General features: G+C 35.6%; 1 protein-coding gene across 1 annotated transcript; it reads left to right on the top strand.

The window, feature by feature from the left end:
* Window positions 1–12,778: 12,778 nt before the first annotated feature.
* LOC137733196 (gibberellin 20 oxidase 2-like) lies at window positions 12,779–14,351 on the top strand. The gene is made up of 3 exons (XM_068472353.1): window positions 12,779–13,362; window positions 13,449–13,770; window positions 13,984–14,351. Exons 1-3 carry the CDS (start codon window positions 12,779–12,781, stop codon window positions 14,254–14,256), a joined length of 1,179 nt encoding a protein of 392 aa, XP_068328454.1. The 3' UTR covers window positions 14,257–14,351.

The following is a 14,351-nucleotide window of genomic DNA, read 5'->3' as shown; positions in this document are numbered from 1 at the left end:
CCTTCTTCTTCCTCGCATTGCAATTCTCTTCTCTCTCTACAACTCATCGATCTACTTTTGTTGCTTAAATCTCAAGCCCAAATCTCAATGTAACATCCCACATCGTCCAGAGAAGTGGATCCTGTAAGCCTTATATGTATAGGCCCACCTCCATATAGCACGAGGCCTTTTGGGAGCTCACTGGCTCCGAAGTTAAGCGAGTAGCGCGCGAGAGCAATCCTAGGATAGGTGACCCACTGAGAAGTTCTTGTGTGAGTTCCCAGAAACAAAACCATGAGGGCGTGGTCGGGGCCTAAAGCGGACAATATCGTGCTACGGTGGTGGAGCAAGCCTGGGATGTGGTGGACCTCGGGCCGAGATGTGACAATTTGGTATTAGAGCCTAACCCTGGCCGTGGTATGCCGACGAGGACATCAAGCCCCTAAGGGGGGTGGATTGTAAGATCCCACATCGCCCAGGAGAGTGATCCTTATATGTATATTCTCATCCCTACCTAGCACGAGGCATTTTGGGAGCTCACTGGCTTTGGGTTCCATCGGAACTCCAAAGTTAATCGAGTAGTGCACAAGAGCATTCCCAGGATGGGTGACCTACTGGAATGTTCTCGTCTGAGTTCCCAGAAACAAAATCGTGAGGGCGTGGTCGGGGCCCAAAGCGGACAATATTGTGCTACGGTGGTGGAACGGGCCTGAGATGTGGTGGACCCCGGGCCAGGATGTGACACTCAAGGTACTCAACTCTCTTTTATCTTTCTCTGTAAATTCGAATTCAGTTTTGTTACTTTGCATCTAAACTCTCTCTTCTTTTTCTTCTGCAGTCGGGCAACAGTGTTCCTTTCGCCAATTGCTCCAGGTACTTTTGGTCTTGAATTTGAGTCTGTAAGGTCATCTCCAACCAAAAGAGCTAGACATAACTTCGTCCAGAATTATAGCCATGCAAAAAATTATTTTAATGAAGAGTGTCATACCATACTCATAAACATTGCTCCTCAATAATTTATTATTTTTTTGACAAAAAAAATATTAATTTTAAGTTTATACTTTAAATTTATTAGTTAATTTAATTAAACTACCTTTGGATATTTTCAAATCTTGTTGAATTTGAATCAATTATTGAAATTGAGGAGCTAGACTCGAAAAAAGCTAAGGCTAACTCCAATGGATTAGGCCATAGGGTATAGGCTCTTTTATAGCCCGAAATGAAGAAAAAACCATCTCCAATAGAGGTCCAGGCCAAAGGAAAAAGAGGACCCATTGGGCTAAATTCCAGCCTATGGACATCAGGGTGGCCAATTGAAGCCAGCCAGCCAGCTCAAAATGTTGGGCTAGCTGTTAGCAACTCACATGCTGGCTAACTTTAGCTAGCCGTTGAATTTGATTTTTTTTTTTTTTAAGACGAAATTTAAAAAAAAAAATCTAATTTTTTCCTATAAGTATCTAAGGCATCGTTTGACAGCTCGAACTGTACTGACTATTTCTGTAGGATATGATAAATAGCCACCAGATAGTACTGACTAAATTAGTCGAGCGTTTGGTGAAGTATCAGACTGATGATCGTATTATTTATATTGTGTTTGGTACTGAACCAAATAAGAGGAATTCTTTGAATTCCTCTACTAATTTAGTCAGTACTATCCAGTGGCTATTTATCATATCCGACAGAAATAGTCAGTACAGTTCGAGCTGCCAAACGAGACCTTAATACGCCCATTTGGGACTGGTTTACTAAGAGGGTATACGCTGTATAAAATAAGTGGATCAAATTAAATTAGTCCGGTCCAATTTAATACGAGAGAATACCAAACACCCGACTCCGTATTAATAGTCCTATCTGGTACTATATACGGCGTACCAAATAAGGCCTAAGTCATTTATCACATTCTTTTCACCATTTCATACCATCTTACCTTATTTTATTTCTATTCTTCACATTCCTTAAACTCCTATCTGAAAAATTAATTAATTTTTTTAATTTTTTTTAAGCAAAACAAACATAGCATTCTGAAAAATTATTAAGATTACAAAGAAATATAGAGAGTCACTCATTTATAAATATGGTAGTTTACTTCAATTAACCAATAAAGTTAAAGAACAAACTTAAAAATAATAATTATAGAGGGGCTAAAAAATAGCCTCTTCAGTTAGAGATGATATATAAATATGTCCTCGTAGTGTTCATTAAAAAAATAATTTCTTGCAAGGTTATAATCTAGATGGGGGCTAAATATAACCCCTTCGGTTGGAGATGATCTAAGAGAGGGCTACATTTGGCCAGTCTGATTCCCCTTTGGCCAAATAATGGTCTGATGGGATCCACAGAATTATAGCCCATCCATCAGTTGAAAATGAGTTTTTGGACAAATCAGACAATTTTTTGGCTTTTGGACCTTTAGCCCTCTCAATTGGAGATGGCCTAAATTGGTATGAATTTGGGTTTGTAAATGGTTACTTTTGCATTTAACAATTGGGTTAGTATGAATTTGTGAATTTGCATATGAAAATTGAGTTTTTGGATTGGTATGAATTTTGTAATTGTGAATTTGCAACTGAAAATTAAGTTTGTGAATTGGTATGAATTTGACCCATTGTACTTGTGAATTTGCATCTGAAAATCGAGTATGTAAATTTGTATTTGTGAAATATGTGATGTGTAGGAAATTTTAGGAAAATTTTGAAGAAATTTTTTTATTTATGAGAACTAATTAATTTAATTTAATTAAAAAAAATTATGATTTTTTTTTAATTTAATGTTTGCCCGACATATACTTTCATTGGCCCAAATATATATATAATATTTTTTTTTCCGAAAAATGTAGCTTTTTCCCAACAACACAATTTCGTCAGGCAAACGTGGTCAATGCACTTGGCTCGATGACACAATTTCGCCTGTCAAAAGTTTGCGCAACGAGTTTCGCACGATGACTTTTGTCCGAAAAATTTTCGTCAGGTAAAACCTTGAGCGACAAAAATTACTTTGACATGACAAAATGATTTCGTCCAAAAAGGGTGTTCTTTTTAGTATTTTGCACTACACCTGGAACTAATAGAGATTTAACAAATTTAAAATTTCTGTAGATATACCCCTGGAAATTGTTTCTGCTATAAAACCCGCAACAAAATACACGCAGGTCAATGAATACATCTGTGTTTGCCTGAAATCTGGCAATATGGTCTTGTACTTGTTTAGCAGATATTTGAATTGCAAATAAACAAGTTTAACATTTCAGCAGCATGATTTTTTATTTTTAATAAAAGTAAATTACTTTAGGTTCTAATCTCATAGACAATAAATCCTACAGAGTCAAAATTGATGTCCTTTCTGGAGAATAGGTGGGGTTGGCTGGGTATTTTCCCCCCCTCCTGTTCTTAATTCAAATAGGAATAAAAGAGAATGTTCTAGTGAGAAAATAGAAGTGCGAGATGTCTTCGTAAGATTGTGGGGTGCTAATACAACTACCCTATTTTTATCTGACCAAACATTAACCAGTTTTTGATCATTACTGTTAAGAAAAGTTATTATACATGTAATTCCATTAGCTTTTTCAGGGGCAATATCTCTACTATACCACGCACACAAACACTAATGTCATGAAAATTCAATAAGAAAAGTTATTTCCTCGCACTTATTTTCGTATTTTGCACATAATATTTCTTTAGTAAAATTTCTTACTCATTTCGTGTCGTGGATTTGCTGAATTCGACCAATTACCAGCATGTGTGGTGTGTGGGGACCTATGAAGGTGCGTTGTGGACTAATCACACCTGCTTTGTGTATGTGAAGAATGTACCTACAGCCTATAACCGGAACACATAGACGTTTTGTTTATACACGTTGTACCCATATAAATAGCTAGCTAGATTCACAGAGTTTTAGATTGTTTCTGATGAAATGAAAATTGTTACTTACGGGGAAGAATATACCAGGGCAAGATCTTATTCTGTAGTGTCCTGTTTAGGCAGTGTTCGTACATGTGATTATGTTTGTTTGTATTGCTATATACTCTACGTACGTACCCAAATTTACATGTTGCATAAAGGAAGTCTAATGGATGTGAGGAGCTTGTGTTTTGATCGGGCAGATTGATAGTGACAGATCAACAACATAGATATGCGTTTAACACTTTTTGTTTCTTTTAAAATGGATAGTTGGTAGCCTTATCACGACAGTTTACTCTTTTAGGGTCGGAAAGACTCACAGAGACATTTTAGCCTCCTCCTGATCATCATTACGTGATTGACCAGCGTTAGGAATTAAACCCAAAACTTGCCATGAGAAACATAGACCTGAAATTCGTCTTTAGCCAAAGTGTAATGGAGAAGGAGCTTGAGCTTTGATTCGGCAAGTTGATGGTGGCAGATCGAGATAGGTATGCGTTTAAAACTTTTTCTTCTTTTAAAAAAGGGACTAGCTAGGTGGTGGTTTTGCCACAACAGTCAACTCTTTCGGGGGCCAGAAAGACTTATAGAGGCACTTCAACCTCTCTCTGGTCATCATGTGATTTATCAGTGCCAGAAATCGAACCTAAAACATGCCATATGAAATATAGACCTAGAATTCTTCCTCAACTACTGGGTCACTCAGCAGTGATTTGCGCTTAACACTTAAATTGATATGACTATGCAATTAATATATAATATGATCCTATTTGGAGAGTGATGGATCGTCTCTGGATCCATTGGTCATAATCCACAAAGTCACATCATCCGAGCCATTGAAATTTAATCCAACGGCTACAAATAGGGCTCACTTTAAAAGTTATAATAATTTTAGCTGTTAGATCAAAATTTCAATGATCTAGATGATGTGACTTGGTGGATTAAGACCAATGGATCCGAAGAGGATCCATGTCTGATAATTTTGCCTATTGCCGACAATAACCAACCATTGGACCCTTTAAAGTTTAAACCACGTAGACACTTGAAATACACAGATGAATCATTGTACTTTTTTTTTATCAATGAATGTGATCAAAGATCCAAATTTAAGACTTCTTACAATAATATAATAAATATATTAAGCTAAGAGATGTTGATGATGAATTATTGGAGAAGTGTAACCATTTTTACAATATTAAAATTAGTGGGAAGCACACAAAGATGGTATCTTTACGAATATATAGATGTATTGACAAAACTTCACTTATTCTCAGCCCTTAGGAGTACAAGTCTTTAAGCTTTAACTTTAAGTTTCAGTCTTTGATTTTTAACAGGCCTAAACTTAAAATTCAAACCTTTAATCAATATAACACTAAAGACCTAATATCTAATCTTTAAATGGTGATTCTATTCAATGATGTCCATGATGAAACCAAAGCTCAAGCAAATTGGGTAAAAGCGAAACTTTTTTAATGTGCCGTTTTTTCAATGAAATTCGCGTAGTACATATATACATATAAAGATAGACAAAAGTTATTTTTTATGAGTATATACAAAAATACTTAACGTTGCTTAAGTATTATTTTGGGACAAAAATAGTTAGACATCAAGCTTCACTTCATGTCCAACCAAGTAGTGGCAGTACATCAAATGAATGAATAATGATGTGAAAAGTAAAGCCATCCCTAGAGTCATCCGGGCATAAATTACGTGCTTCTTGTTTTGAACTAACTATTTGTGTCACACTCAATTGATGCCTGATGGGGTAGAGCTAGCATATAAACTATGTGATAAGCACAATTTTTGTATTAAATTTCAATAACATCGGTCAATTACTGGTTCATTGTTTCTTGGAGTATCCATTTGCTTGTATTAAATTATTCAGATTACAATCTGATCACATTGGATTTGCTTATGTGTGTGTATATATATAATTCTAACCTAAACTGTGTTCTGTATTGGACATTTGCCGCAAATGATGGTCCCTTCGCCTTTAGAGGAGATCGATTTTCAGTGTGACCAGAATACGGGATGGTACACTACATGTAATTATACAATTGGAATGACATTTTAAAAAAAACTTTCTATCAATTGTACATGTGGCATATCGCTCTGTATTCAGGGCACATAGTCAGGACACAGTGCAAAAAGAGGCCATTTCTATTAAACCAATACCTTCTCCACTACTCTAAAATCTTTAGCTATAATCAACTGGGATTTGTAAAAAATGTATCAGTTTTTTACTTAAACTCGAATCCTAAAAGGTCCCACCAGGAGATGTTTGATGATTGACCTATACGGGGCAAAAAGAAACTAATCTTTAAGTGGATAATGACTGAAGTATGCTGCCGAGGATATGGCACTCACTTTCTATGTTGCCGACGATATGGCACTCACTTTCTACTTCTAGCTTTTGCGTCAAACTATTAAATTAGTTGGCTACTGCTTATATATGCATGACAGTGTCTCATATTACTCACCACCAATGCTAGTTGCCTCTAATCACTTGACCTTTATTGCCAACTCCTTTACAGACCTAATGGCACTTTATTTCTTTTGTTGGTGCTTTAAAATGTGTAAACCACACATTAAAATCGTGGCAAGCTTCTAATCAACTGTTAATCCCTTGAACTTTTTAATTAATGTTCAACCTTTTATTAAACTATTGGCAATAGTCACTAAAGGGTCAAATTCTAATGTTTAACGTGAAAATTTCATTGAATTAAAGACCTTAATTAATACCGCTTTGTTTTTAATTAATAGTTTTTATTGCTTTACCAAATAAAAAGAAAAAGTATATAAAGAAAATAGAGGATGAATAATGCTGAAGGTGGTGGTGGGAGGGAGGAAGCGAGGAAGGAATTTGAAGAATTTAATAACTTAAAAAGTGAAATGGTTATACATTCTCATCTGGGTTCGAGGCTCATCCCCACTCCTCCTCCTCCCAATGTACGTTATGCATCCCTTCTATCATCTTTCTTCCAACTTCCACCTTTCTTTTATAGGAAAAAATGATTTGAAAACTTTGAGTTTTAATCAAAATGATAAAAATGTGTTATAAATGAATAGTACCTAGTAACTTTTTAGAGTAAAAATGTTATTTTCGTTAAAAGTGAACAGTAATGGGAGTGTTTCGTTAAAACTCCCTTCTTTTATTCTCATATATGAGGAGATTGATCCACCATCAAGGGGTATGCTATCCACACACCTCTTTTTACTTATCCCCCACCTCTTGTTAATTTATGTCCTTTGATCTTTTCTAATTCATCCAATCCGATAATCAAAAATTAAAATAATGTAAGAGAAGTAAAATGAAGTATGTGAATAGCACATTCCCACCATCAATCATTCTCTTCTAATTGAGGGTGGATCATCGGAGACAAGCAATAAAGGGCGAAAGAAACATGGATGTTTGGTTGTGAAGACAGCATGTGTTGGAGAAAATTTTACTTGAGACATGTAATAATTCTATTGGCCACATAGGTGGTCAGTAAAATAAGGATATTGATTAGTGAGTCCCTAAATATTGTCCTATTTCGAAGTAGTGTTATCTACTCGTTTATTATCAAATAAGACAGTGTTATCTACACACTCATTTTTACTTATCACACACTTGTTAAAATTTTTAACCTTAAATTCGAATCAATGACAAAAAATTAACAAAAACATATAAAAAGTAAAAATGAATGTGCATATGAATAGCACTTTCCATCAAATATTCGTTGCATGTCATTCAATATCATCATCTTAGTGAGCTGACAGCAATGGTGATATCAGTCACCAAATTTAAATTAGACCCTACATTAGTACAGATGGTGACTGTTAGGGCGACCCTTTGGTCATTCTATAGCCAGATATTTCCATGACATGCAATACCCTAGGGACAAGGGTCCTCTCCGGATCTTCTTTGTGAGAATCCGGAAATTAATTAATCGTGTTTGTTTATCATACATCGTACGATCAGTTTTCGTTAAGTACTATTTATATTCAATTTTAAAATAATTTCTAACTGCATAATGTACAATGAACAAACACGATTGATTTATTATCTGGATCCCCACAAAAAGGATCCTATTCCAAATCCTAAGTTTTTATTTTGGTTTGCCTTAGTACTTGAGTTATAGTCCCTGTCATGTTGTTCATCTAGCAAATCCTAAGGTCATCTCCAATCGAAGGGTCCAGAGGGTCAAAAATAGCCCGAAAACCATCTCTAACCGAGGGCTAGGCCAAAGGGCTTGTGGGCTCCACTAGACAAAAAAGGCCAAAGGGCCAATTGGCCCGCCTAAAGTAGCTAGCCAGCCGACCCTGAGCTGGGCCACATGCTGACGTCATATTTGATTTTTATTTTTTTTACAATTTTTTCTTATTTTATTTTTTTTTACAAAATTTAAAAATTCTATTTTTTTTTCCTATTACTTCTTAAGTCATTAAACAACATTAAATAACATTAAGTAACATGAAACAACATTAAACAATATTAAACAACATTAAGTAACATTAAACAACATAAAAAAAAAATTTAACAACATGAAAATTATTGACAATCCATAACATAAAATTATTGAGGTAATTTAATTTAAGTAACTATTGTAGTTCAATTAAAATAATATTATATTTGGCCCTTTGGCCTTCGGTTGGAGATGATTTTTTTTCATAGGGCTATGTTTGGCCTATGATTCTCTAGCCCCTCGGTTGGAGATGGTAAAAAATATGGCCCTACATTGTTTATTAAAATATTAATTTTTTGGAGGGCTAAAGAGCTAAAACGAGTCATCTGGCTAGCCTTCGGTTGGAGATGGCCTAATGACATAAAAGTCCTCTAGGTATGAGAAAGAACTTTCATGTAACGAAAATATGATTGTAATAATATTTCAATTCAATCACGTATTATTATGTGGAAAAATTAAAATACATACGACAACAAATAATTGACTTAAAATTCTATTGCAATGAAGAATTTTTCACATAATAATACGAATTAAATACCATTACAGGAGCTGTTGCTGAGGTAAAAATTGTTGGCATTGAAAAATGAAAAAAGAAAAACTAATGAAAATGACATGAAAACTTTGAGTTTTAATGATAAGGACAAAATAAAGGGTAAAGTGAATAGTACCAGGTTTGACTTTTTAGTGTAAAAATGTTGTTTTTCGTTAAAATGAACAGTATCGCAGACTTTTCGTTAAAACTCCAAAAAAAAAAAGAAGTAAGTAACAACTACACCACAATGACAACTAATGCATTAAAATATTATATATATAGACACACAGACCCTTTATGCAAGGGGATTCTTTTTTTTTTTTTTTTAATAGAGATTAAGTGTAGGGCCCACTTCATAGCGAACCTCAACGATTTGAACCATCTATTTTGTAAATCTCGATTAATAGATCATCCTTGTTAAAAAAATTCATTTCAATCCGAAACCATTTACCTATTTAATTATCAAGATAAAATTTTATTGTTTCCTATATAACAAAGTATTCATTAATTTCTTTGAACTCAATTAGATATTCTACACATTTCTGATTTGACTAATATTTTGTAAAGATGATCTATAAGGTGCTACTTTAAAAATAGATGTTTCGGATCGTTAAAGTTCGATGTGATCAGGACCTCACAATTAATCCCTATTTTTATAAAAAATAAAAAATAAAAATTCCTTCTCTTAAAAGTTTCTTATATATATATTTGAATTTTTGTCACCATTTTCTCATTGTAAACATCTTTATTACTTCAGCAACACTATTAGAATAATTACTAATTAATTAGGTAGCTGTTGCTCTTTCTTGTAGTGAGCACTCCCACTTTAAGTTTCTCTAGCCAATTTCACGTGAAATGCAACCCCCCCAAGGCCTGACCTAGCCCTTGCATGTTGTTCATTTGTCAATTCCTAGTGAAATGCAAAATTCATTTCCATGTGACATGCAATGCCCAAGTACTGAATTAACCTCTTGCATGCAGTTCATCTGTCAAGTCCCAGTTACATGCAAACCCCTCATACTGAATTAGCATCTTGCATGCTGTTCATCTGTCAAAACCCAGTTACATGCAAACCCCTAGCCATTTCCATTTGACATGAACCCCTGAAAGTCCTGAACTAGCCTCTTGCATGTCGTTCATCTGGAAATTAATCCTGGTGCCATGCAAGCCCCTGGCCGTTTCTATTGCTTGCCAAATCACAGTTACATGCAGGCCCCTAACTAGCAATTTTCATGTGACTTGCGAGCCCCCGAGTGAAATATTTTGTTTGTCTCTTCCAAACAGCCTTACGTCGGTTTTGCAATCCCCACTGCGAACTGCAGAACTTCCCCATGATCTTAAGCACTTGTGTCAAAAGAACTCTGCCTTCAACTACTTCGTGTTATTGCAAATGGCCTTCTACTACAATGGCGGAGATCGAGTGATGCTCGCTAATTTCATATCTAATCTAATAAATTTATTATTTGACAAAAAAAATAAAACTACTTCGTGTTGCTCTCTCGATGTGATACCTTTCACTAATTTAATTGAATGCAAAATAAAATTTGTATATTTTCATGTAAAAGAAAATTAAATGACTAAATAAAGGTGGGGAAATTAAAAATGTCTTAGGTGAAAGGCTTTCCTTAATTTAATTCTTTTTAACCCTCCTTTTCTGCATTGTTATATAGGAAAACTAATGAAAGGACTTGAAAACTTTGAGTTTTAATGATAAGGACAAAATAAAGGGTAAAGTTAATAGTACCAGGATTGATTTTTTAGTGTAAAAATGTGGTTTTTCGTTAAAGTGAACAGTACTGTGAACTTTTCGTTAAAAGTCCCTTGTTATATTAGAAGGTTTCGAAGCCTGACCTAGCCTACTTATACCTATCCATCACCCTACTCTTTAATCACTAGCCTAATCAAATCTTCACAAAATCATTCATCCATAATTTAAGCACTTCATGGAAAGATAATGGTGCCTCTCTTCTCTCTCTTGGCATTGAAATGGTTGGCCCATTTACATAATTTAATACATCATAATATACTATATATACACGCACATAAATCATTTTCAAAAAGCGTTTTTTTTTTTTAATCATAAATGATCTCTAAAATTGATCCACACCATTAAGATGATCCTTAAAATTGAAAATCAATGTAGTTCTTGAAAATAGGTGTCGTAAATCAATTTGGTCATTCCTTCACAATTTTGTCAAAAATTCTATTATGTACTGATGTTGGACATAAATGGGTTCCACAAGTTGACTTTTTATCACAAATGGTCCATGAAATTGATCCACATCATCAATATGGTCTCTGAAATTAGAAATCGATCAATTTAGTCATAGAAATAAGTGTCTCAAATTAACGTGGTCCTTTCATCCCAACTCTGTGAAAATTTTGTTATGTGTTGATGTGACACATAAATGGCCCTACAAGTCTACTTAAATTTAAAAAAAAATTTGAAATAAGTTGAATAATTTAATAATTAATTAAAAAAGTTGTCAAACTAGAAACCATGTCCCGTAATCAGCTCTGATCCCAACCCACACTCCTTTAACTCCATTTACGGTAACCTTCACCGTCTATTTTTTGAAGAAAAAAAAATCTCAAGACATCCATCTTTACACCCTTCACCGAATTGGACTAGGATCGAGACCACCTTTGGTAACAGTTTGGATTGGCGGCGACTTATGTGACATCACTATTAACACTTAGGCGACTAACAGCTTCACATCCTTAATCTTGGAGAACTTGTTTGACACTCTCTCGGTGATCTTGGTGACGCAGAGAATAGCGACTTCTGCGTTGAGATAATCCCATTATGCAAAAAAGGTTTTTAACAACTTTTTAAATTAATGTCACTTAGTACTATAGTCTAGTGGTATTCCTCTTTACTTATAGGTGAGAGGTCTTATGTTCGATTCTTGTCAAATGTGAATTTGAATCACATTATTGCTAGCCCATTATGAGGCTAAGCCCAACCACTCTCCTTTAGTGTAGATAATATCGTTTAAAAAAAACTTTTAAATTAATTATTAAAATTTTAAACCCAAATTAACACATAACTAAATTTTTGACATAACTGTGATCGAATGATCATATTGATTTGCGACACCTATTTTCACGGACTACATTGATCAAATTTCAATTCGGAGACCTTCTGGATGGTGTGGGTCAATTTTAGAGACCATTTATGACAAAAACCTGTAAATCTTGTGAAACCGATTTATGTGCCACATTAACATATAGCAGAACTTTTTACAGATCATTTTGACGAAAAAACAACATTGATTTGCGACACCTATTTTCAGGGACTACATTAATTGATTTTCAATTTCAAATACCATCTTTATGATGTCGGTTAATTTCAAAGATCATTTATGATAAAATCCCTTTTCAAAAATATTATTTCACATAAAAGTAGTACAAAAGTACTATTATTTGCTGGTCTAGTAGTGGCACTAGGAGAGATTTTCAAGTGCGCCAAAAAAAATATTCAAACCAATTTATTATGACATTTAATGTATTAAACCGTGTTCTTGACCTATTAGAAAATTTTTGTTGGACGACATTAGTGGGTGACATTAGCATTTTCCTCCACAGAAGAAGTGCCAAAATGCCATTGGGAAACGTTTTCTGGCAACAACCATAAAGACAATAACTCTCCCCAATTTTACCCATCTACAGGCCTCGGCCCTTGCAATTTAACTATATAAAAGCCCTTTTTTGCAAACAAATATAATGTGAAGGAGGAGGGAGAGCTAGCTATAAGATTCCAATTTTTGTTCACTCATTCACCCTAGTATAAGAACGGCCCTGGCTTTTCTCTCATCACACCTCCCGAACTTTAATTTTCACTCCCTTCCTCTCCTCAGTATTTCAACCAGGAACCCAAACCCTCCTTCCCCAACTCACATACATTTTCTGTTCATGCAAAAATGGCTGTTGAGTGCATGATCAAACCCAGCAGCATGCAAACCATGACACAACCTCCCTCCCCACAAACCCAGCAAACCCAGCAGCACAAAGAGGATGACCAAAAGCCATTGGTTTTTGATGCCTCAGTTTTTAGGTATCAAACTGAAATTCCGAGTCAGTTCATCTGGCCCGATCACGAAAAGCCTTGCAAAAACACTCCCGAGCTCCAAGTCGCACTCATAGACCTGGGAGGCTTTCTCTCCGGTGACAAAGAAGCTGTCGCGAAAGCCTCACAACTTGTAGGAGAGGCATGCCAGAAGCATGGATTTTTCCTCATCGTGAATCATGGCGTCGACAATAAGCTCATCGCGGACGCTCACTGCTACATGGATGACTTTTTTGGAATGCCACTCTCCGAGAAACAGAGAACTGAAAGGAAAGCAGGGGAGAGCTGTGGCTATGCCAGCAGCTTCACTGGCAGATTCTCCTCAAAACTCCCGTGGAAAGAGACTCTTTCTTTCAGCTACTCCGCCGAAAAAGGCTCAACAAATTTTATCCAAGATTATTTTTGCGACAAAATGGGGGAAGAATTCAAGGAATTCGGGTATGCGCAATGTTACTTGAATTTCGCGTAGTTGATTCATTTCCTTAATTAATTCTTACCATTTGTGTTATTTTTCTTGTGTTTAGGAGGGTTTACCAAGATTATAGCGAGGCTATGAGCACACTTTCTATTGGGATCATGGAACTTCTGGGACTGAGCCTTGGAGTCGACAGAGCTTACTTCAATGAGTTTTTCGAAGACAACGATTCGATAATGAGGCTAAACTACTACCCACCATGCCAGACACCTGAGCAGACTTTAGGCACTGGCCCTCATTGTGATCCAACTTCTTTGACCATTCTTCACCAAGACGAAGTTGGAGGCCTCGAAGTCTTTGTTGATGATCAATGGCACTCCGTTACCCCTAATTTAAACTCCTTTGTCGTCAACATTGGTGACACCTTCATGGTAAGCAAAACATTCAACTTCGTTTGTCTTATGGAACTAATTTCCGCCCATGCACACACCTGTTTATTTATGTCTCTTCATTCTCTTTTAATTTATTCAGTTCAAACGTTAGATCTAAACATGAGTGCGCATAAGAGAAATAGAGTGAAAATCATATTTTTTAATCATTGTATTTGTTATAGGTTTAATTTATTGTTTTTGCTTCATTTATAGGCACTTTCAAATGGGAAGTACAAAAGCGGGCTGCACAGGGCGGTGGTGAATAGTGAAACACCAAGGAAGTCGCTTGCATTCTTCTTGTGTCCGAGAGACGATAAAGTTGTGAAACCACCGAGCGGGTTGGTGGATACTTCGAGTCCGAGAAAATACCCAGATTTCACATGGTCGATGTTGTTGGAGTTCACAATGAAGCATTACAGAGCCGACATGAAAACCCTTCAGGCCTTCTCAAACTGGGTTCAACAGAAAAGCAACCAAAAACTGTGAGGAGAGAAAATGACATCATTGAAGGAGATGAACAGAGGTGGTAGGCCTGAGAGTTTTGCTAGAAGTTGAAAAACTTTGGAAAATTAAGAATTAGG

Source organism: Pyrus communis, chromosome 5, assembly GCF_963583255.1.
Source record: "Pyrus communis chromosome 5, drPyrComm1.1, whole genome shotgun sequence".
NCBI lineage: Eukaryota > Viridiplantae > Streptophyta > Magnoliopsida > Rosales > Rosaceae > Pyrus > Pyrus communis.
The sequence above is the reverse complement of the archived record's forward strand: the minus strand, read 5'-3'. Positions and strand labels throughout refer to the sequence as shown.

Coding starts and splice junctions, on each gene's coding strand:
- LOC137733196 (XM_068472353.1), top strand. CDS start 12,779: ATGGCTGTTGAGTGCATGATCAAACCCAGCAGCATGCAAACCATGACA. Junction 13,363..13,448: donor GAAGAATTCAAGGAATTCGG/GTATGCGCAATG, acceptor TCTTGTGTTTAG/GAGGGTTTACCAAGATTATA. Junction 13,771..13,983: donor ACATTGGTGACACCTTCATG/GTAAGCAAAACA, acceptor CTTCATTTATAG/GCACTTTCAAATGGGAAGTA.